Below are 21,511 nucleotides of genomic sequence, written 5' to 3' on the forward strand. Positions count from 1 at the left end.
TTCCCTCTGCTGACAAGCTTTTTGGAGATGGAAATTCCATTCTCCAGCAGGACTTGGCACCTGTCCACACTGCCAAAAGTATCAATACCTGGTTTAAAAACAACAGTATCATAGTGCTTGATTGGCCAGGAAACTTGCCTGACCTTAACCCCATAGAGAATCTATGGGGCATTGTCACGAGGAAGATTAGAGACACCAAACCAACAATGCAGGCGAGCTGACGGGTGCTATTAAAGCAACCTGGGCTTCTATAACACCTCAGCAGTGCCACAGTCAGATCACCTCCATGCCACGCTGTATTGATGCAATAATTGATGCAAAATGAGCCCTGACCAAGCATTGAGTGCATTTACTGAACATACATTTCAGAAGTCCAACATTTCAGATTTTAAAATCATTTTTCAAGCTGGTGTTATAAAGTATTCTAATTTACTGAGATAATCACTTGTGGGTTTTCATTGACTGTAAGCAATAATTATCAACATTAACAGAAAAAACACTTGAAATAGATCCCTCTGTTTGTAATGACTACATAATATATGAGTTTCACTTTTTGTATCGAAGAACTGAAATAAATTAACTTTTTGATGATATACTAATTTGTGAGAACTGAGAAGCACCTGTAAATGGTTCTGAAATCAGACTACTTTCCATGTTAAACCAAAGTACCCCAATTAATAACAAAATGCTGCTCTTAAATGATTAGTCCATGCAAAAAGGAAACAAATCTGTTTAGCCCTACCTGCCCCTATATAAAACAAAGAAAGACAATGGCTCCTGCAGTGCATCATTGAGAGGTTACCTTAGGACAAAGGCTCACTTCATGGCAATTGCTGCCTGGGAAAATTTCTCACCCAGCAATGCCATAAGTGAGGCTAGGGACTATTTTTTTTACAGCGGCGGAGGAATACCTTCCTCCTGTCATTGTGTTTCTGGGACCCCTGGTGAGTGGTTGCAAAAGCTGTTGCTGCCGTTCTCCATGGGAGATAGTCGTGGGACACTCGTGGATTTCTGCGGACAGGGAGTATATTGGTTGTTTGTTTTTTTCATCTTTTTTACAGATGACACTGGCTTCGGGGATCAAAATGACAAGTAATGGTGAGTATGTACTCTATGTTTAATGTACTGTATGTCTATATGTATGTCATGTATGTAATGTATGAATGTACTGTATGGAGTATGTATGGAGTATGTATGGAGTTTTGTTTTTTTTCATTCAACACATTAGCCGGATGATGGGACTACTACTGTCCCATCATTGGCTAATGTGTCAATTACTGTCAGTGTAGCAGGCATCGTCCAATGGGACTTGTAGTCCCATCGGACGATGCCCGCACTGACACACCCTGCACGCCACACAGACACCCCGCACGCCGCACAGACACCCCGCACGCCGCACAGAGACTCCGCACAGAGACCCCGCACGCCGCACAGAGACCCCGCATGCCGCACAGGCACCCCGCATGCCGCACAGAGACACCCCACACACTGCACAGAGACACCCCGCACGCCGCACAGAGACACCGCATGCCGCACAGAGACCCTGCACACCGCACAGAGACCCCGCACGCCGCACAGAGACCCCGTACGCCACACAGAGACACCCTGCATGCCACACAGGGACACCCCGCACACCGCACAGAGACACCCCGCATGCCGCACAGATACACCCCGCATGCCGCACAGAGACACCCCGCATGCCGCACAGAGACACCCCGCACGCTGCACAAAGACCCCGCATGCCGCACAGAGACCCTGCACACCGCACAGAGACCCCGCACGCCGCACAGAGACCCCGTACGCCACACAGAGACACCCTGCATGCCACACAGGGACACCCCGCACACCGCACAGAGACACCCCGCATGCCGCACAGAGACCCTGCACACCACACAGAGACCCCGTACGCCACACAGAGACACCCTGCATGCCACACAGGGACACCCCGCACACCGCACAGAGACACCCCGCATGCCGCACAGAGACACCCCGCATGCCGCACAGACCCCAGAGGGCACCGGTAGGCCCACACAGAGCCCCAGCAGGCAGGTGCACATCCCTGGCAGGCCCGCGCAGACCCCGCCTGCACACACAGACACTCACAGTGTCCGCCCACGCACCACCCACACTCTTCCCCCCTCCGAAATAGGAAGGACAAGGACAGAAAGGGCTTATTTACATTCCGATATTTGTCTCCCATTGACTTGCATTGGTATCGGGTATCGGTATCGGCGATGTCCGATATTTTTGGGATATCGGCCGATCCAATCCGATACCGATACTTCTAGATATCGGAAAGTATCGCTCAACAGTAGCCCTTAGCCATTCTGGGATGTTTTTAGCTGTGTGTTTTGAGTTACTATCCTTTTTCGATGAAGGACCCATGACTTGCGACTCAGACTAAGGTTTCTGATACTGGATAGCGCACTATGACCTTATAATCTTGAGATATAATTGTACCCTACACAGATTCAAGACAGACTGTGCCAGATGTAGCAAAACTGTCCCAAAATATAACTGCAACAGGAACAGAATAGCCGGTCTCAGGAGCACAGAAGGAGAACACAGACACCAGTTAGGGTAAAACCACAACGCGTTTCAACGGCATGCGCCATCTTCTTCAGGTGGATATTTGAAAATATCCACCTGAAGAAGATGGTGCATGCCGTTGAAACGCGTTGTGGTTTTACCCTAACTGGTGTCTGTGTTCTCCTTCTGCGCTCCTGAGACCGGCTATTCTGTTCCTGTTCAAAGTCTTTCTCCCCCGTTGTGGGGTATCCGGCAGGAGCTGTGGGGACCTGCGCACTTATTTCCTCCTCATTGGGACGGCCGCTAGCGCTCCTTCTACAAACAGCCATTTGTTGTTCTACATCCAAAATATAACTGAGCTTCTTTTATGTTTCACAGTAGGTACAATGATATTTTCTTTGTATATGTAAACACAGAGCTAATGTGACTTGCCAAAAATTTCCAGCTTCATCTCATCAGTCCAAAGGACATTTTCCCAGAAGCTTTGTGGCACGTCAGTATGCATTTGGGCAAATTCCAGTCTTGCTTTTTAATTATTTGGATTCCTTGATTGTCTTCCATAAAGCCCACTTTGGCCACTGATATATATATTGACCATGAAGTTCACCTCTAATTTCTTTGAAAGCTGTTCTGGGCTCTTTGGTAATTATTTGTATTATCTGTCTCTTCAATTTGTCAACAATTTCCATCATGCAGCCATGTTGAAGGAGGTTGACTACAGTCTCATAGACCTTAAATTTCGAACTAACATGGGCAACTTTAGCAACAGGAACAACAAGCTGTTTCGAGATGATCTAATAGTCTTTAACTTTAACATGTTTGGCAATAGTTTTCTTTCTAATCTCCCAAGATAACTCACTCTTTAGCTTCCTTTGGTCCACGTTCAGTATGGAACACACCTGTATACCAGATATCATAGTCACTACTCTTCACCCTTTAAATAGGCAGACTTACTGATTTCAAGTTTGTAGAAGAATGTTATGCTAACAACAGAACACACTTTAGTTTAACATGTCCCTACAGTCAAATTATTTTCAAACTTTTTTAGGGGTACCATTATGTTTGTCCAGGCCAATTTCATTAGTCTGCTTTTTCAATTTTTCTGTTGAAATACAATTAAAAAGCAATGCATGTTTTTCATTACTAGATATTCAGTAAAGGTAAACTACTTTTGTCAGCTTCAAGTTATTTCACTGATCATTGTGGGTTTTTCTTAGTTTGTCTTACTTGACCAGAATGTTACCAACAATTTTATGTATTGTTGTACTGCAACAGCCAATATAAAATGTATGAGGACAAAGCATACATAAATGTAATCATTGTCCCCCAAACATCATGCATATTGTCGACAGCACATCAACTGGGTAGTGTGCTGCTGATTGAGATGATATTTATACCAGTGTAAACAATCCAATCGGTTGAATGTTTACATGGCAAAAATGATTAGGAACAATTATTTCTAGTGAAGCTAACTAAAGCCACTTCTAAACCTTCTGCTTCTTGTGCATATATTTATTAGAATGCTCCTGCATGCTTTTTTAACTTCCTTAGATAACTACACCAGTGAGCAAGTGTACAGGAGTAGCAGACAAAAGGCCAATTCATAGATATTAGTGCTAATTACGGTAATTTTTAAGATTTAACTAAGCAAAAACTAGACAAATTTACAGCTTTCTTTTTTTTCCTGGAGATGGGATGCTATGGATTTATCTTTATGTTTTTAGTTTTATGTTATTTTATTATTCTATGATTTAATCATGTTTTTTTTTATTAACAGCATATTTTTCTTTTTCTTTTCTAAGGGCCACCATCAGCTCCACGCAGTGCAATTTCCAATATCAATGAAACTAGTGTCTTCTTGGAATGGATGTTTCCTTCAGACACTGGAGGAAGAAAAGATGTCTTCTATAATATTGTATGCAAGAAATGTAACTCCATTGCCAGAGTGTGTGAAGAGTGTGGAATTCACGTTCGTTATGTACCTCAGCAAATTGGCCTCAGAAACACATCCGTCATGGTAATAGATCTTCAAGCCCACACAAATTACACCTTTGAGATTGAAGCTGAAAATGGTGTGTCTGAGCTGAGCCTGGGATCTAGGCAGTATGTCTCAGTGAATGTCACCACCAACCAGGCTGGTAAGTTGGATTTGAAATGTACATAGAAAATACTGTATGTTATTGATTACACTTATTGACTTGGGTGGGTAACTGAGTAACTATAAGTAAAGGAGAAATATTGGTTGAAATGTATATGCATGATTTGTTGAGAGTAAGGGTTCAGAAGCCGTGTCATCGGGTCTCTATAAGACCTGTGATGCCTTGCTTGGCACACTGTACCCTGGACACAGGCAGATCAGGGAGAGATGCTGATTAGAGAGGGACAGAATTGTAGCTGCTTATTAACCAGGGATTCAACCACATTTATATTTCTGTGAAGTACAACAACAGCCATTCTTAGAGCTAATAATAATACATATTAATACTGCTGTTATCAGAACTTAGGAAGGGATTGTGCTGAAGGGATTGTGTAAGACAGGATAGAGTGAATTGCATGTCCTTTCTGCTGCAGTCTGCAACAGATACCAAAACCCCTTCTCAGGGCTAATATTATTCTTTGTGTTCTTAATCCTGCAAATTGTTCTGAGCAGGGAAATATAATACACCATTTTTACTGCTACAGTTGGGTGCCAAAAGCATACAGAAAGACTTGCTTGGATCTGTATAGCATTTCTATAGTGATACTGTAGTCTCAGTCAGTCAATTGGACAAATTTCACTGGCATTGTAACACTACAATTTTTTTGAGCAGTGAAATTTTATACGGCATTTAGCGTGCTACACGTGTGCCTCATACCCCCAAAAAATAAATTGTTTGTTAAAAATATTGCATTGCTAAATTTATACTGCAGTCTGATACATCCGTCTGAGGTGTGCCAATTTGCCTGACATTGTAATTATTATTATTATTATTTATTGTTATAGCGCCATTTATTCCATGGTGCTTTACATGTAAGGAGGGGTATACATAATAATACATAGTAATACAGCGTTTTTTGAGCTGGAACATTTTATAAGGCATTTATCATGCTCGAGTGGGTATCAAAAGCCCTCCCCCATAAGAAAAGACCTTTGTTAAAAAAAAAATCACATTACTATATTGCTACTGCAGTCTTATACATCCATCTGAAGTCTACACATTTTGCGGGCTTTGTATTACTGCAATTGTTTTTCAGCAGTGACATTTTATACAACATTTATTGAAAGAGAGTTGAGCCTCAAAATGCACACAAAATATTTGGTTACAAATAGCATTGCTAGATTGGTACTACAGTCTTATACATCCATCTGCAGTTGGCAAATTTTGTTGGCATTGTAATACTGTCTGCAACATTTTCTAAACAGGGATATATCATACATAATTTTAAATTGGCAAGGCATGTGATAAGAGACAGGGAAGTAAATGTGATGCTGATGCTGAACATAGAGGCCTAGGATGTGGGGAAGGTGAAACTGTGCCTGCCATGGCAGCACAACACACACATCATGTCAATCTAGCTGTCCCACTTTGTAGTGGGGCGCGTGACACCACTCTTGAAGCCAGACCAGTTTGAAAAGGTTGTTGGATGCATAGTAGATAATGCTTTGTGTCAGTTTGCCAGCATCGCCCTGTTTACCACACGTTCCAGTTTGAGTAGCTGTGATTCTTGACCACATAATCCTCACCATGATACACCTTCCTCCCACCATGCCAAGTGCTCAGAGTCAAGTGATCCTACACTTGGACACTCCAAAGAGCTGTTCACATTTCCATTTATAGAACCAGCCTCTTCCCCTGCCCTTTCCGACTGGGACATGAGGAGATAGCATGTAGCGATGACCAAATATTTGAGCAGCCACGCTCACAAGAAGGCGACAGTGGGAAAAAGCAATTATTATCATAGAAGCTGGTTGATGAGGAAGAGACAATTGCCAGCAAGTAGTGTTGTTGCATCAGCAAATCAGGAGGAAGACAAGGGTGTGGAAGAAGATGAGGTGGTGGACAGTGAAGTCACTGAACCAACCTGGGAAGATGACATGCAGAGCGAGGACAGCAGTGCATAGGAGTATGGATCCACAGCACCACAGCAGGAATGAAGAGGCAGTGGGGTGGCCAGGGACACAAGGCAGGCAACTGATCACCAAAGCACCAATGCAGGGGAAGTTGCTAAGCAAACAGTAGGTTTAGGTGTTCATGAGTCTTTTTAAAACACAGTCCAGTTAACTCAAAAAAGGCCATTTGTAACATCTGCCATGCCAGCCTGTCCACCGCCAGCATGCTGGGGGCACATGCAAAGCAACCTGACAACTTGCTCCAAATGCCAGGTCCAGAACAGTGTCTGCAGGTGACACCACTGCCTCTTCCCCTGTTCTATGGGCATGCCAATCCCCTGTCCATGACGTAGGCGAAGATTCATCCCACCCTGCACCTGTTGTTGCACACTTGCAACCACCATCAGCAACCACGTCCACATATTTGTCCCAGTGCAGCGTTTAATTCTCCCTAAAACAGTTCTTGAAACGCAGCGTAAATACACAGGCACCCAATGCTACAATTCTAAACGACCACATTTCCAGAATATTTGTCCTGGAAATGTTGCCGTTTAGGCTTATGGAGATGGAACCTTTCCAAAATATCATGGCAATGGCCGTCCCTTGTTAATCGGTCCCCAGCCGCCACTATTTCTCCACGTGTGCTGTCCCAGCCTTACACAAGCCTGTGTCCCATAACATCAGCCATGCCCTGACAGACACTTTGACTGGAAAGTTCCACTTAACCACAGACACCTGGACAAGTGATTGTGGCCAGGGACACTACATTTCCCTATCAGCACACTGGGTAAACATTGTGGAATCCAGGACGCAGTCAGACCCTGGGATGGAAGATGTGCTACCGACACCAAGAATTTTGGGCCCTTGTTCAATTAGGGTTTCCCCCACCTTCTACAGCAATTCGTGCACCTCCTCTTCCAGCTCTCAGACTTCAACATCAGTCACAATCTGGAATCACTGTAGCACTGCCTTGGCCAAGTGGCAACAAGCTGTGCTGGAGCTAATCTGGTTAGGTGACCCATTGCACACCACCGCGGAGTTGCTGAAAGGTCTAGCAGACCAGACTGATAACTGACAACCTGGACAGTCGCCCTCTTGGTGCGGACAGAGAAGTCTTGGCTGTTGGCAGTCTGGCATACATGGATGAATTTATGTTCAATGGCCTTTCCCGCGACCCTCACATTGTATGCATTTTGACCAACATGAATTACTGGTTGTTCACCCTTCTAGACCCACACTACAAGGAGAACTTTAGATCTCTCCTTCCCGTGGCGGAGAGGTCTAATAAATTGTTGCAGTGCCAGACTGCCTCAGTTGAAGAATTATTTAAAAATGCCCATCTAACAATGCTGTGGCAGAGGTCACAGTTCCTTGGACAACCAAGGAATGGAGATTAGGGGACACACAACAGATGTAGCACAGACAGGGAACACTCTCAAAGGTCTGGGACAGTTTTCTCAGACCCTCACAGCGCCCAGGCCCTGATGTGTGGGGTACTCTGACAAGGAGGAAAACGTTTTGGAAGATGCTAAAGGAGTACCTTATTGACCATACCAGTGTCCTCTGTGATTTTTCTGTGCCTTACAAGTTAACTGTTGGGTATCCAAGCTAAACATGTGGCATGATCTGTCTCTCTATGCCTTAGAGGTTCTGGACTGCCCTGCAGCCAGCGTTTTGTTAGAATGGGTTTTTAGTGCAGCCAGTGGTATTATAACTGATAGACGCATCCACCTGTCAACTGAAAATGCTGACAGGCTGACTCTTATCAAAATGAACAAGGGCTTAACCCCTTAACCCCCTGAGCTTTTTTCGTTTTTGTTTGTTGCTCTCCTTCTTTCCAGAGCCATAACTTTGCTATGCATAACAAGGCTATGTGAGGGCTTATTTTTTGCAGGATGAGTTGTACTTTTGAATTATTCCATTGGTTTTACCATGTTGTGTAGCAGAAAATGGGAAAAAAATTCCAAGTGCGATGAAATTGCAAAAAAAAGTGCAATCCCACAGTTGTTTTTTGTTTGGCTTTTTGCTAGGTTCATTAAATGCTAAAACTGACCATCCATTATGATTCTCCAGGTCATTACGAGTTCATAGACACCAAAAATGTTCTCTTTTATCTAAGTAAAAAAAAATCCAAAGTTTGCTAAAAAAATATATATATATTTTCTGCATGCCGAGCTGATGTTTTTAATTAAACCATGTTAGTGCAGATACGTTATTTTGATCGCTCATTATTGCATTTTAATGCAATGCCGCGGAAACCAAAAAAATGTAATTTTGGTGTTTTGATTTTTTTTCTCGCTACGTCATTTATCAATCAGGTTAATCCTTTTTTTATTGATAGATCGGGCGATTCTGAACTCGGCAATTCCAAATATAGGTAGGTTTGATTTTCTAATTGTTTTATTTTGATTGGGGAGAAAGGGGGGTGATTTGAACTCTTTTTTATTTTTTTAATTTTTTTAAACACATTCTTTTTTTAATTTTGGCATGCTTCAATAGCCTCCATGGGAGGCTAGAAATCATCCACTACTCGATCGCCTCTGCTACATAGAGGTGATGCACAGATCACTTCTATGCAGCAGAATTACAGGCTTGCTATGAGCGCCGACCACTGGGTGGTGCTCATAGCAATCTGCCATCAACAGCCATAGAGGTCTCGAGGAGACCTCTGGCTGTGATGGCAACTCACCGATGACCCCCGATCACATGATGGGGGTCAGCGGTGAGAGTACTTCCGTCAGTGTGGCCGGCAGCGCTTGTTAAATGCCAAGGTCAGAGTTTGACAGTGACATTTAACTAGTTAATGGGCGCGGGTGGATCGCGATTCCACTTGAGCCCATTGTGGGCACATGTCAGCTGTTCAAAACAGCCGGAGCCCACCTCAAAGCGGGGAATGCTGCCAGCTGAAGTACTATTCCGTCACCTCGCATACAGGGGTTAATTGGGCTAGACTTCTATACACATGACAGCAACTAAACATAAACTGAAATCCAGTGGGTTTTTTTCGTTTTATTCGCATGCACCCCCCACCCAAACATGGGTATACGTTTCAGGATTTCATATTTTTTGTCTCATCCTCCTCCTCCTTTTCCTCCACCACAATATCAGCATGGTGATCACCCTACACTCACTATCAAGGGTATTTATGATGCCCGCATTAGCAATTTTTAGAGGCCTACCTTAAATATTCTTTGATACAAATGTATACCCCCAGAGGTAAATGTTTTTCAGCCCATGAATTTAGTACACGGGTATTACCAGTCTAGGATACCCATTCCTTAACAATGGGAAAAAATGTTTTCTGAGGCCTTCCACTACGTCTCTTCAAAGGGGTATTGAAGTGCCTCCGTCTATTTTTTGGCATCCCTTGCACTTACACATGCGCTTTACTACTGTAGGAGACCCACTCCTTAGTAATGGGAAAAAATGCTTTTCTGTGGATCCACATTGTAGATGAGGGAAAAAAAATTTAAATCAAAAGACCGATGGGTTCTATTAGTATATGATCCAGTGTGTTGTTGTAGGGCTGTCAGGTGGTCGTCACATATGGGTTCTCACACTGCATACAGTGTTTCACATCCGGGACATGAGAGTTTGTATGGTACGTGCAGAAGATCCTGGATTCCTCCATATCAGGCTGAGTAGATGTAAAATGCTCTCTTATATTCCCCGGCAGGGTTGATGAAATAACAGTCCTTGATGCTGCTACATTAAACTAATTGGTTTTTTTTCAGGACTAATTCAGATAGATTCCGTTCAGTAGGTATAGCGTATAACAGGCATCTAGCCAGGGATCATTGCCTTAAAAAATTGTAAGCTTTGCTGCTGTTTTTTCCATGAACCCATTGACCGATTCATATTATTTACTGTCATCTGTGCTTTGAAATTCATCAAAGTTGGCAGTTTTACTTGTGTTACTCCGATTCATGCTTTCTATGGTGTTCAGTACTCAGAAATTCATCGAAGCAGGCAAAATTAAATGATTTAATGTGTCCATTCACAGTTTCTCTGTAGAATCTGTTTGTAAGCGGTAGTGGTTGGAGACTGAACTACTGGACACTACTGGAGCTGGAATTACCACTTCTGAACTATCCAGTGCTTTGTTTCTATTTCTGTGTTTACCTTGAAGTATGTTTAAGGTCATTGTCCTGCTGGAAGAGCCATGACCTACTACAATGCAAACCCAGCTTTCAGAAGGGGGCCACTACATTACAACCCAAAATCCTTTGGGAATCTTCACATTTCAAGGCACCAAAACCTCCCTAAAATATCTTTTAATCTCCATCATATTTGACTGTAACTACTGTGTTCTTTTACTTATAGGCCTCATTCCATTAACACTAAGGGTATGTGCACACGTCCGGATTTCTTGCAGAAATTTCCTGAAGAAAACCGGAAATTTTCTGCAAGAAATCCGCATTTTTTTTTTGCGTTTTTTTTCCGTTTTTTTCAGGTTTTTTAGCATTCTGCAAGCGTAATTAGCTTGCAGAATGCTAAAGTTTTCCAAGCGATCTGTAGCATCACTTGGAAAACTGACTGACAGGTTGGTCACACTTGTCAAACATACTGTTTGACAAGTGTGACCAACTTTTTACTATAGATGCTGCTTTTGCAGCATCTATAGTAAAAGATAGAATGTTTAAAAATAATAAAAAAAATAAAAAAATGCTTATACTCACCCGCAGACAGCTGATCTCCTCACCGGCGTCCGTTCCGTATAGATGATGTGCGCGCAGGACCTTCCATGACGTCACGGTCACGTGAGCGGTCACATGACCGGTCTCGACCAATCACAGGACCGTGACGTCATCGGCAGGGTCCTTCACCGCACACCAGCTACAGAAACCGAACGGCAGCGTGCAGCGGTGAGGCGGGAACACTGCGGGGGACATCGAGGGTGAGTATAGGACTATTTTTTATTTTAATTCTTTTATTTTTGACCAATTATATGGTGCCCAGTGCGTGGAGGAGAGTCTCCTCTCCTCCACCCTGGGTACCAACCGCACATAATCTGCTTACTTCCCGCATGGTGTGCACAGCCCCGTGCGGGAAGAAAGCAGATCAATGGACTCCTAGGTGTGCGGAATCCCTGCAATTCCGCATTTTTAATGAACATGTTGCTTTTTTTTCCACGATGCGATTTTTTTCGCGGAAAAAATCGCAACATTTGTACAAAAAATGCGGAATACACTGTAAATAATAGGAGGCATATGTTAGCGTTTTTTTCGCGTTTTTATCACGTTTTTATAGCGAAAAAACGAACGCGAAAAAAACGCTAAAAATCCTGAACGTGTGCACATGGCCTAAGGGTATGTGCAGTGCACACGTCCGGATTTCTTGCAGAAATTTCCTGAAGAAAACCGGAAATTTTCTGCAAGAAATCCGCATTTTTTTTTTGCGTTTTTTTTCCGTTTTTTTTGCGTTTTTTTTAGCATTCTGCAAGCGTAATTAGCTTGCAGAATGCTAAAGTTTTCCAAGCGATCTGTAGCATCGCTTGGAAAACTGACTGACAGGTTGGTCACACTTGTCAAACATACTGTTTGACAAGTGTGACCAACTTTTTACTATAGATGCTGCTTTTGCAGCATCTATAGTAAAAGATAGAATGTTTAAAAATAATAAAAAAAATAAAAAAAATGCTTATACTCACCTGCAGACAGCTGATCTCCTCACCGGCGTCCGTTCCGTATAGATGGTGTGCGCGCAGGACCTTCCATGACGTCACGGTCACGTGAGCGGTCACATGACCGGTCTCGACCAATCACAGGACCGTGACGTCATCGGCAGGGTCCTTCACCGCACACCAGCTACAGGAACCGAACGGCAGCGTGCAGCACAGAGGTGGGAAGACATCGAGGGTGAGTATAGGACTATTTTTTATTTTAATTCTTTTATTTTTGACCAATTATATGGTGCCCAGTGCGTGGAGGAGAGTCTCCTCTCCTCCACCCTGGGTACCAACCGCACATAATCTGCTTACTTCCCGCATGGTGTGCACAGCCCCGTGCGGGAAGTAAGCAGATCAGTGGACTCCTAGGTGTGCGGAATCCCTGCAATTCCGCATTTTTAATGAACATATTGCTTTTTTTTCCGCGATGCGATTTTTTCGCGGAAAAAATCGCAACATTTGCACAAAAAATGCGGAATACACTGTAAATAATAGTAGGCATATGTTAGCGTTTTTTCGCGTTTTTATCACGTTTTTATAGCGAAAAAACGCGAAAAAAACGCTAAAAATCCTGAACGTGTGCACATGGCCTTAACAGTAGAATTATGTGCTTTATCAAAAAACTCTATCTTGTTCTTATCTATCCACAAGACACCTTGCTGGCCCTTACTTTCATTGTGTCTGGTCATGTCTTACACACCACATGGACAGATAAGGTAGTAAGATGATAAAATGACACTTTCTGTGGAATATTTATTTCACCATTGAAAGCAATGCAAACTAGCAAAAATGCAATAACTATAACTAGGCAAATCCTTAACAGTTTTAAATGTTATTTTGCATCAAAGAATGTTTCCAAGAAACTGATTCTAATAAAAAAGGGGATGCTGTTCTAGTTTCACCATTGTGACTGCTCCACAGGTTTTCCTGTGCTCCCGATCATTAGCTCTACTGGGCCCTGCAGCACAGCTCCATTTACTTGAAAAGATGCATGTGGCCTGGAAAACTATTGGCAAACAGTGCCACTTTGTGAGGAAAAAAAGTATTGTAATCTCAGGATCATAGGGGAACTGGAAGATATTTGCTGGCATATCTATAAACCACTAATTGTTTTAGAAAAACAGGTAATAGATAAATGGCTACATCAAAGGTCAAACTGACACAGTAACGTGCTAGGTATCTTCCAATTGGCCACAAAACTGGCACAGTAATAATGGGCTGTGTGTTCTGTGTGTATAATGATAACATCAACATCCATAGAAGATGAGTACATGATCTGGATAGAAGAAGAATTGATTCTTTTACGATCAGTGACATTCTGGGGTGCCTAGAGCCTAAGCGTGGAATTGATTCAACAGGGCTCGCTCTACTGCTATTGTATATGGAAATTTTACTTGTCCATACTTGAGCCTCATATACATGTATGCAATTCTGTGTGTAGTACAGCATGGACTCCTGATGAATTTTGTGCATTTTTAGCTTACACAGCCCAATACAAGTAATGTACTATACAGTCAAAGACTTGCTTACATACCTGTTGTATTTGCACTGCTTTTTTGGCATACATTTTTTTAAATTTCTTTCCAGAGTCACTTTCACCCCTTTCCTGCAAAATTCCACTCATTTTCTAAAAGGATGATAGAGCTACCCATGGCTGGGTAAAAGCCAAAACAAATGCAGCATTTCAAGCAGTTGTATGTGAGAATTCTGGCAAAATTTGCTTGATGAAGCGGCATCAATGTTTTGTATAAGCAGAGATGTGGTAGTCCAGCAGAGTCAGGCAGGGAGCAGTGTTCTGATCCTAGTGGCAAGGATCGCAAGTTTGACTAGCTAAGTAACTAAACCGACGACCAGCTTTGGGGAAGTGGTATCTGGATTGACCGCAACCTGATCCTATCCGCAAACAACTAGGAGAGGAGACCTTCATAGGAACAAAGCGAGAAGACAACCACACCAAGTCCCCAACGCAAAGTCGGGGACCCACACAGCGACGGCGGTTGGCAAAGCGCTGAAGCCTTCTCTTGTGACAGCTTCAAATTGTCCACCACATGATCCCAAATCTGATGCAACCTATCCACCACAAGATCCACTCCAGGACAGTCAGAAGGCTCCACCTGACCCAAGGAAAAACGAGGATGAAACCCCGAATTACAAAAAAAAGGCGAAACCAAAGTAGCAGAACTAGCCCGATTATTAAGGGCAAATTCGGCCAATGGCAAAAAAGCCACCCAGTCATCCTGATCAGCAGAAACAAAACATCTTAAATAGGTTTCCAAGGTCTGATTAGTTCGCTCGGTCTGGCCATTCGTCTGAGGATGGAAGGCCGACGAAAAAGACAAATAAATGCCCATCTTAGCACAAAAGGTCCACCAAAATCTAGACACAAACTGGGATCCTCTGTCGGAAACAATATTCTCAGGGATCCCGTGCAAACGAACCACATTTTGAAAAAACAGCGGAACCAACTCGGAGGAGGAAGGCAACTTAAGCAAGGGCACCAAATGGACCATCTTAGAAAAACGATCACACACCACCCAGATGACAGACATTCTCTGAGAGACAGGGAGATCTCAAATAAAATCCATGGAAATGTGCATCCAAGGCCTCTTCGGGACAGGCAAAGGTAACAGCAAACCACTGGCACGAGAACAGCAAGGCTTAGCCCGAGCACAAATTCCACAAGACTGCACAAAGGAACGCACATCCCGCGACAAGGAAGGCCACCAAAAGGACCTGGCCACCAAATCTCTGGTACCAAATATTCCAGGATGGCCTGCCAACACCGAAGAATGAACCTCGGAAATAACTCTGTTGGTCCATCTATCTGGGACAAACAGTCTCTCCGGTGGACAACGGTCAGGTCTATCCGCCTGAAACTCCTGCAGCACTCGTCGCAAATCTGGGGAGATGGCAGACAAAATCACCCCTTCTCTGAGGATACCAGCCGGCTCAGAATCTCCAGGAGAGTCAGGCACAAAACTCCGAGAAAGAGCATCAGCCTTCACATTTTTCGAACCAGGCAGGTACGAGACCACGAAATCAAAACGAGAGAAAAACAACGACCAACGAGCCTGTCTAGGATTCAGCCGCTTGGCCGACTCGAGATAAATCAGATTTTTGTGATCAGTCATTACCACCACACGATGCTTAGCTCCCTCGAGCCAATGTCACCACTCCTCAAATGCCCACTTCATAGCCAACAACTCCCGATTACCGACATCATAATTCCGCTCAGCAGGCGAAAACTTTCTTGAAAAGAAAGCACATGGCTTCATCACAGAGCCATCAGAGCTTCTCTGCGACAAAACAGCCCCCGCTCCAATCTCAGAAGCATCAACCTCGACCTGGAAAGGAAGAGAGACATCTGGCTGACATAAGACCGGAGCCGAGGAAAAACGGCGCTTCAGCTCCCGAAAGGCCTCCACAGCTGCAGGAGACCAATTAGTAACATCAGAACCCTTCTTGGTCAAATCCGTCAAAGGCTTAACAACACCAGAAAAATTAGCGATGAAGCGACGGTAAAAATTAGCAAAACCCAAGAACTTCTGAAGACTCTTAACAGATGTAGGCTGAGTCCAGTCATGAATAGCCTGAACCTTGACTGGGTCCATCTCAATAGTAGAAGGGGAAAAAATGAAACCCAAAAAAGAAACCTTCTGGACTCCAAAAAGACATTTTGAGCCCTTCACAAATAAAGCATTGGCACGCAGGACCTGAAACACCATCCTGACCTGCTTAACATGGGACTCCCAATCATCAGAAAAAAACAGAATATCATCCAGATACACAATCATAAATTTATCCAGATACTCGCGGAAGATGTCGTGCATGAAGGACTGAAAGACAGAAGGAGCGTTAGAAAGTCCAAAAGGCATCACCAAGTACTCGAAATGGCCTTCGGGCGTATTAAATGCAGTTTTCCATTCATCACCCTGCTTAATACGCACAAGGTTATACGCACCACGAAGATCTATCTTGGTGAACCAACTAGACCCCCTAATGCGAGCAAACAGATCAGATAACAATGGCAAAGGATACTGAAATTTGACCGTGATTTTATTTAGAAGGCGATAATCAATACAAGGTCTCAGGGAACCATCCTTCTTAGCCACAAAAAAGAATCCCGCACCCAGAGGGGAGGAGGAGGGGCGAATAAGTCCTTTCTCCAAAGACTCCTTTATATAACTCCGCATAGCAGCATGCTCCGGCACTGACAAATTGAAAAGTCGTCCCTTAGGAAACTTACTACCAGGAATCAAATTTATAGCACAATCACAATCCCTATGAGGAGGTAGAGAACTGAGTTTGGGCTCATCAAATACATCCTGGTAGTCAGACAAAAACGCAGGGACTTCAGAAGGAGTGGATGAAGCAGTTGAGACCACAGGAGCATCGCCATGAATTCCCTGGCAACCCCAACTTGACACAGACATTGCTTTCCAATCCAGGACTGGATTATGAGTCTGCAACCATGGCAGACCCAACACGACAACATCATGCAAATTATGCAGAACAAGAAAGCGAATCACCTCCTGATGAACAGGAGTCATGCACATGGTCACTTGCGTCCAGTACTGAGGTTTATTCATAGCCAATGGTGTAGCATCAATACCCCTTAGTGGAATAGGGAATTTTAAAGGCTCCAAAACAAAACCACAGCGCCAGGCAAATGACAAATCCATCAGGCTCAGGGCAGCACCTGAATCTACAAAAGCCATAACTGGGTAAGATGACAGGGAACAAATCAGGGTAACAGACAAAATGAACTTAGGCTGTAAAGTACCGATGGTGACAGATTTATCAATCTTTTTTGTGCGCTTAGAGCATGCTGAGATAACATGAGCTGAGTCACCACAGTAAAAGCACAACCCATTTTGCCGTCTATAATTTTGCCGTTCACTTCTGGTCAGAATTCTATCACATTGCATAGACTCAGGTGTCTGTTCAGAAGACACCGCCAAATGGTGCGCAGGTTTGCGCTCCCGCAAACGCCGATCAATCTGAATGGCCAGAGTCATTGACTCATTCAGACCTGCAGGCGTAGGGAACCCCACCATGACATTCTTAATGGCTTCAGAAAGACCCTTTCTGAAATTTGCAGCCAGGGCACACTCATTCCATTGAGTAAGCACCGACCATTTCCGAAATTTCTGGCAATACACCTCTGCTTCATCTTGCCCCTGAGAGAGGGCCAACAAAGCTTTTTAAGCCTGGTTCTCAAGATTAGGTTCCTCATAGAGCAATCCAAGGGCCAGAAAAAACGCATCCACACTGAGCAATGCAGGATCCCCTGGCGCCAATGCGAAGGCCCAATCTTGAGGGTCGCCGCGCAAGAAAGAAATAATAATCTTAACTTGCTGAACGGAATCACCAGAGGAACGAGGTTTCAAAGAAAGAAACAATTTGCAATTGTTCTTAAAATTCAGGAACCTAGATCTATCTCCAGAAAACAACTCCGGAATAGGTATTCTAGGCTCTGACATAGGACTGTGAACAACAAAATCCTGAATACTTTGTACCCTTGCAGCAAGATGATCTACACTGGAGGCCAAACTCTGGATATCCATGTCAGCAGCTGAACTCAGAGCCACACCAAGATTAAGAGGAGGAGAGAAGCTAGACACACAGCAGCTAGACACACGGCAGCAAAAAAAAAAAAAAAATTCCTCAAGGCTTCTCTTCTCCTGCTTCTGCCATGCAATTAACACTTTATGGGCTGGCTGTACTGTTCTGATCCTAGTGGCAAGGATCGCAAGTTTGACTAGCTAAGTAACTAAACCGACAACCAGCTCTGGGGAAGTGGTATCTGGATTGACCACAACCTGATCCTATCCGCAAACAACTATAGGCAGCCGTGGAACGTTACCTGGAAATCCTAGACGTCTCTTCACGGCCTGAGAAACTACCTATTCCTAGAGGGAAAGTAAAGTCCTTACTTGCCTCAGAGAAATGACCCCAAAGATATAGAAAAGCCCCCCACAAATATTAATGGTGAGTTAAGGGGAAAGCACAAACGCAGAGATGAAATAGATTTAGCAAATGAGGCCCGCTAACACTAGATAGCAGAAAATAGGAAGGGAGCTGTGCGGTCAATAGAAAACCCTAAGCAAAATATCCACGCAGAGATTGCTCGAGCCCCCGCACCAACTAACGGTGCGGGGGAAGCAACTCCGTACCCCAGAGCTTACCAGCAGCAAGAACTCACATATTAGCAAGCAGGACTAAACTCATCATACACTGAAATCATATTGCAGACTGATGAGCAAAAAATAATCAAACAGAAACTTAGCTTCTCCAGAAGAGACTGAAAACGAAGATAATCAGGGGAGATCAGAATAGCACTGAATACATCGACAGCCGGCAACAAGTGGAGGTGAAGCAGAGCTAAATAGGAAACTCCCTAGTGCATAACGAGGCAGCTGATCCAGCCACAGACCCGCAGGATAACAAACAAAGCCACCAGGGGGAGCCCAAAAACAAAACTCACAGAATACCACCTGTGACCACAAGAGGGAACCCAAAAACAGAGTTCACAACAGAGCAGTCAACGGTGTAACCTTAATAAATAGTCAGCTCAGTGTCCCATTCCATGGTTAAAGTATGTTTTTGCTAAAAGTTTCCAGTGTTTCACAGTAAAACACAGATATTTGAAATGATGGATACGGCCTCTGTGTGAGCAGGTTGCGGGATGCATAACGGACAGGAGGCAGAGGAAGGGTTAAACGATATTTTACCTGAACACGAGGTTACTCCACGCAGGGAGAGAAGGGGGTAACTAGGATTATAGCAGGTGACACAACCACAAATGGTGTGCAGGATGGGTTAAACAACAACAATGAATAATACAGCAGTTCTTTGAGGGTTAACTTATCAGTCTGGCGGCTTCCTGACTTCAGAGTCTTTGGTTCAAACAGTGACACCAACGCCGTTAGCGCGTGATGAGTCCAGTGTCGTCCTGAAGGTGATGATGATCTGGTTTTCGGCGGTGATGGTGTGTCCTTGTCATCTTGGACGGGGTCCTGGGTCTAGAGTTCATTGTGCGGTCTGAAGTACAATCTCCAACTCTGTCGGAGCTTATCATAGCTCGACAAATATAAGTGAGTGAGATCAGGCACAGTCTCCATTGAGTCATCAAGTCCTTCTTAGGCGGCACGCGCGCAGAACTTACTGGCTCGGTACGTTTGGCACCTTCAGCTGGAGGAGCCTCCGGGCACATGGCACGTTTTCACAGTCTCTGTATCTGGTCACAGAGAGTCTATCGTGCGGGCCTGCACTGTCACGGTGCTCAGAGGACGGAGCACCAACTGTTCCCTACTGTGCTCTGCTTGTTCCCACCAGGACTGACTGCTTCCACTCGTGCTCTGGCCTATTTAGCTTAGTTACGCCCCCTGCTGTCAAGTGCAAAGGTCGGTAAGGGTTTCTAAGCTTTCCCTCGGACAACAGAGAAGACAGCCCCGACAGTTCCGGACCCGGCACAAGAGAGGCATCTCCGGTTCGGTCCCTCTTCTTACATCTAAATCATGACATTCATGGTTGGGCAATATGAATCACCTGACAAGTTCCCTTTAACTTGTTTTTTTTAACTTACTACTTTGTGATATCTGTATTCAGTAAAGATAGACAGATTTTCCCACTACTGAGACAGGAGATGGCAGTTGGTGCTTTTAAAAATTCTATGGAGAACTAGAGATGGACACAAAAATTCCACTGCTGGTTCCATAGAACTTTATGAGCACCAACTGATATTTTCTATCTCAGTAATTAGGAAATATGTACAGTACTCATGAAAGACAGATTTTTCACATGAATTAAGAATTTCAGGAATGAATGATCAGTCCAGAAGGAGAAAAAGTGGATTTTTTAACAAGATATATATATAAAAAAAAGTTATTTTCACCTGTTATTTTGATTTATGGGAAAAATCATTAAATAAAATGATCGCTACTCTTTAAAATATATAAATGATATTAAGTTTTTTACTGAGAAAAAATCATCTCTTGCTTTTGGTTTTCGTTATGGTTGCTAATAATTTATGAGCAATAAAGAATTACATCACTTGTTGAATTCTTCCACACATATATCATACAATTATATATGTCTATGTAGTCATTCTGGTATTAATCAGTTACTGTCACGGGTGTGTTGGGGTGACTGACAGTCCTCCTGGATCCAGCTTTAGAATTTCATTGCGATTAGCTCAACACCTTCTTGATTTTTGTATTTCTGTTGTGGAGCAATATCCCCTTCCATTTAGGACCCAGTGGTTGCCTCCACCTTCTGTTGATAATTAGACACCTTTGCTGAAGGTTTAATTTAATTCAGGGTCTGCAGCATGTTGCTGGTGTTAGCTCTTAATTGCCTCTGTCTTGTTGGAAGTTCTAATAGTTGGTTATTTCCTTCTCAGAGGACTCTTAGAGGATTGCTGATGTAACATCTCGGTGATCTTCTCAAGCTAAGTGTTCCCCTCGTTCATGTACCGTATCTGTTTTTAGTTGTAGTGGGGACTGACCAGTGCTTTCCCCGCCCCTCACTATCCAGGGCTATTGCTAGGGTCAGGCAGGGATTATCTTCCTGATGGGCGATAGGTGCAGAACATATATAGGGACATTTAGGGCAGACAGGGTGATTTTGGATCTGCCTAGGGGTCTTCATTCCCCTCTTCCCTAGTGTTTGCGCTCCCCCATCCTTCTCCACAATTGTTGTGCACTTACTTCTCCCTCACCCAGCATGACATTTACCAATTCTTGCACATCAGTAATAATAGTTTCTCTGTCCCTAAGAATAACGAGAAACCTTTTAGTATTGAAGTATAGAGCTGAGCCAAGTTTGAGTTTGTTTATGTGTTTCTACAAGATGTTCTGAATGTGAATACTGCTCTGAAGTACATTGCCAGCATAAGCCTTTGCCAGCTTTCCTGTTTTGGAAATAAAACTTTTTGGCTTAGGTAGATGTATTTGGACATAGGTTTTATTTTGAAGTACATTTTTCTTCTAATAACACAGTTACTAATTTTTTCAATTCGGACTTGAATTTCATTTTCTGAGAATTTACTTTCTTTGGTCCATACGCTGTATAGAAATTGAGTATAGGATACACTTGGTTTCTTGCCAGAGGATCCTTAAAGACTTGTTTAACTTTATTTCTGAAATTAATCTAAATCTGGAACAAGAACAACCAAATTTACTTGTATTTGATAAAAACCTGGATAATACTCCTCTGCAACA

General features: G+C 43.5%; 1 protein-coding gene across 6 annotated transcripts in view; it reads left to right on the plus strand.

Moving 5' to 3' along the window:
- EPHA5 (EPH receptor A5) overlaps positions 1 to 21,511 on the plus strand; it is a 604,949-nt gene that overhangs the window by 352,413 nt on the left and 231,025 nt on the right. For 3 of the 6 annotated variants that reach the window (XM_077275155.1, XM_077275122.1, XM_077275132.1), the window contains exons 5-6: positions 4,332 to 4,667; positions 8,961 to 8,996. In XM_077275155.1, the coding sequence (XP_077131270.1) occupies positions 4,332 to 4,667; positions 8,961 to 8,996 (372 nt within the window). The remainder of the gene's footprint in view (positions 1 to 4,331; positions 4,668 to 8,960; positions 8,997 to 21,511) is intronic. The other 3 variants (XM_077275159.1, XM_077275141.1, XM_077275149.1) reach the window with 1 other exon arrangement.

Source organism: Ranitomeya variabilis, chromosome 1 (assembly GCF_051348905.1).
Source record: "Ranitomeya variabilis isolate aRanVar5 chromosome 1, aRanVar5.hap1, whole genome shotgun sequence".
Lineage (NCBI taxonomy): Eukaryota > Metazoa > Chordata > Amphibia > Anura > Dendrobatidae > Ranitomeya > Ranitomeya variabilis.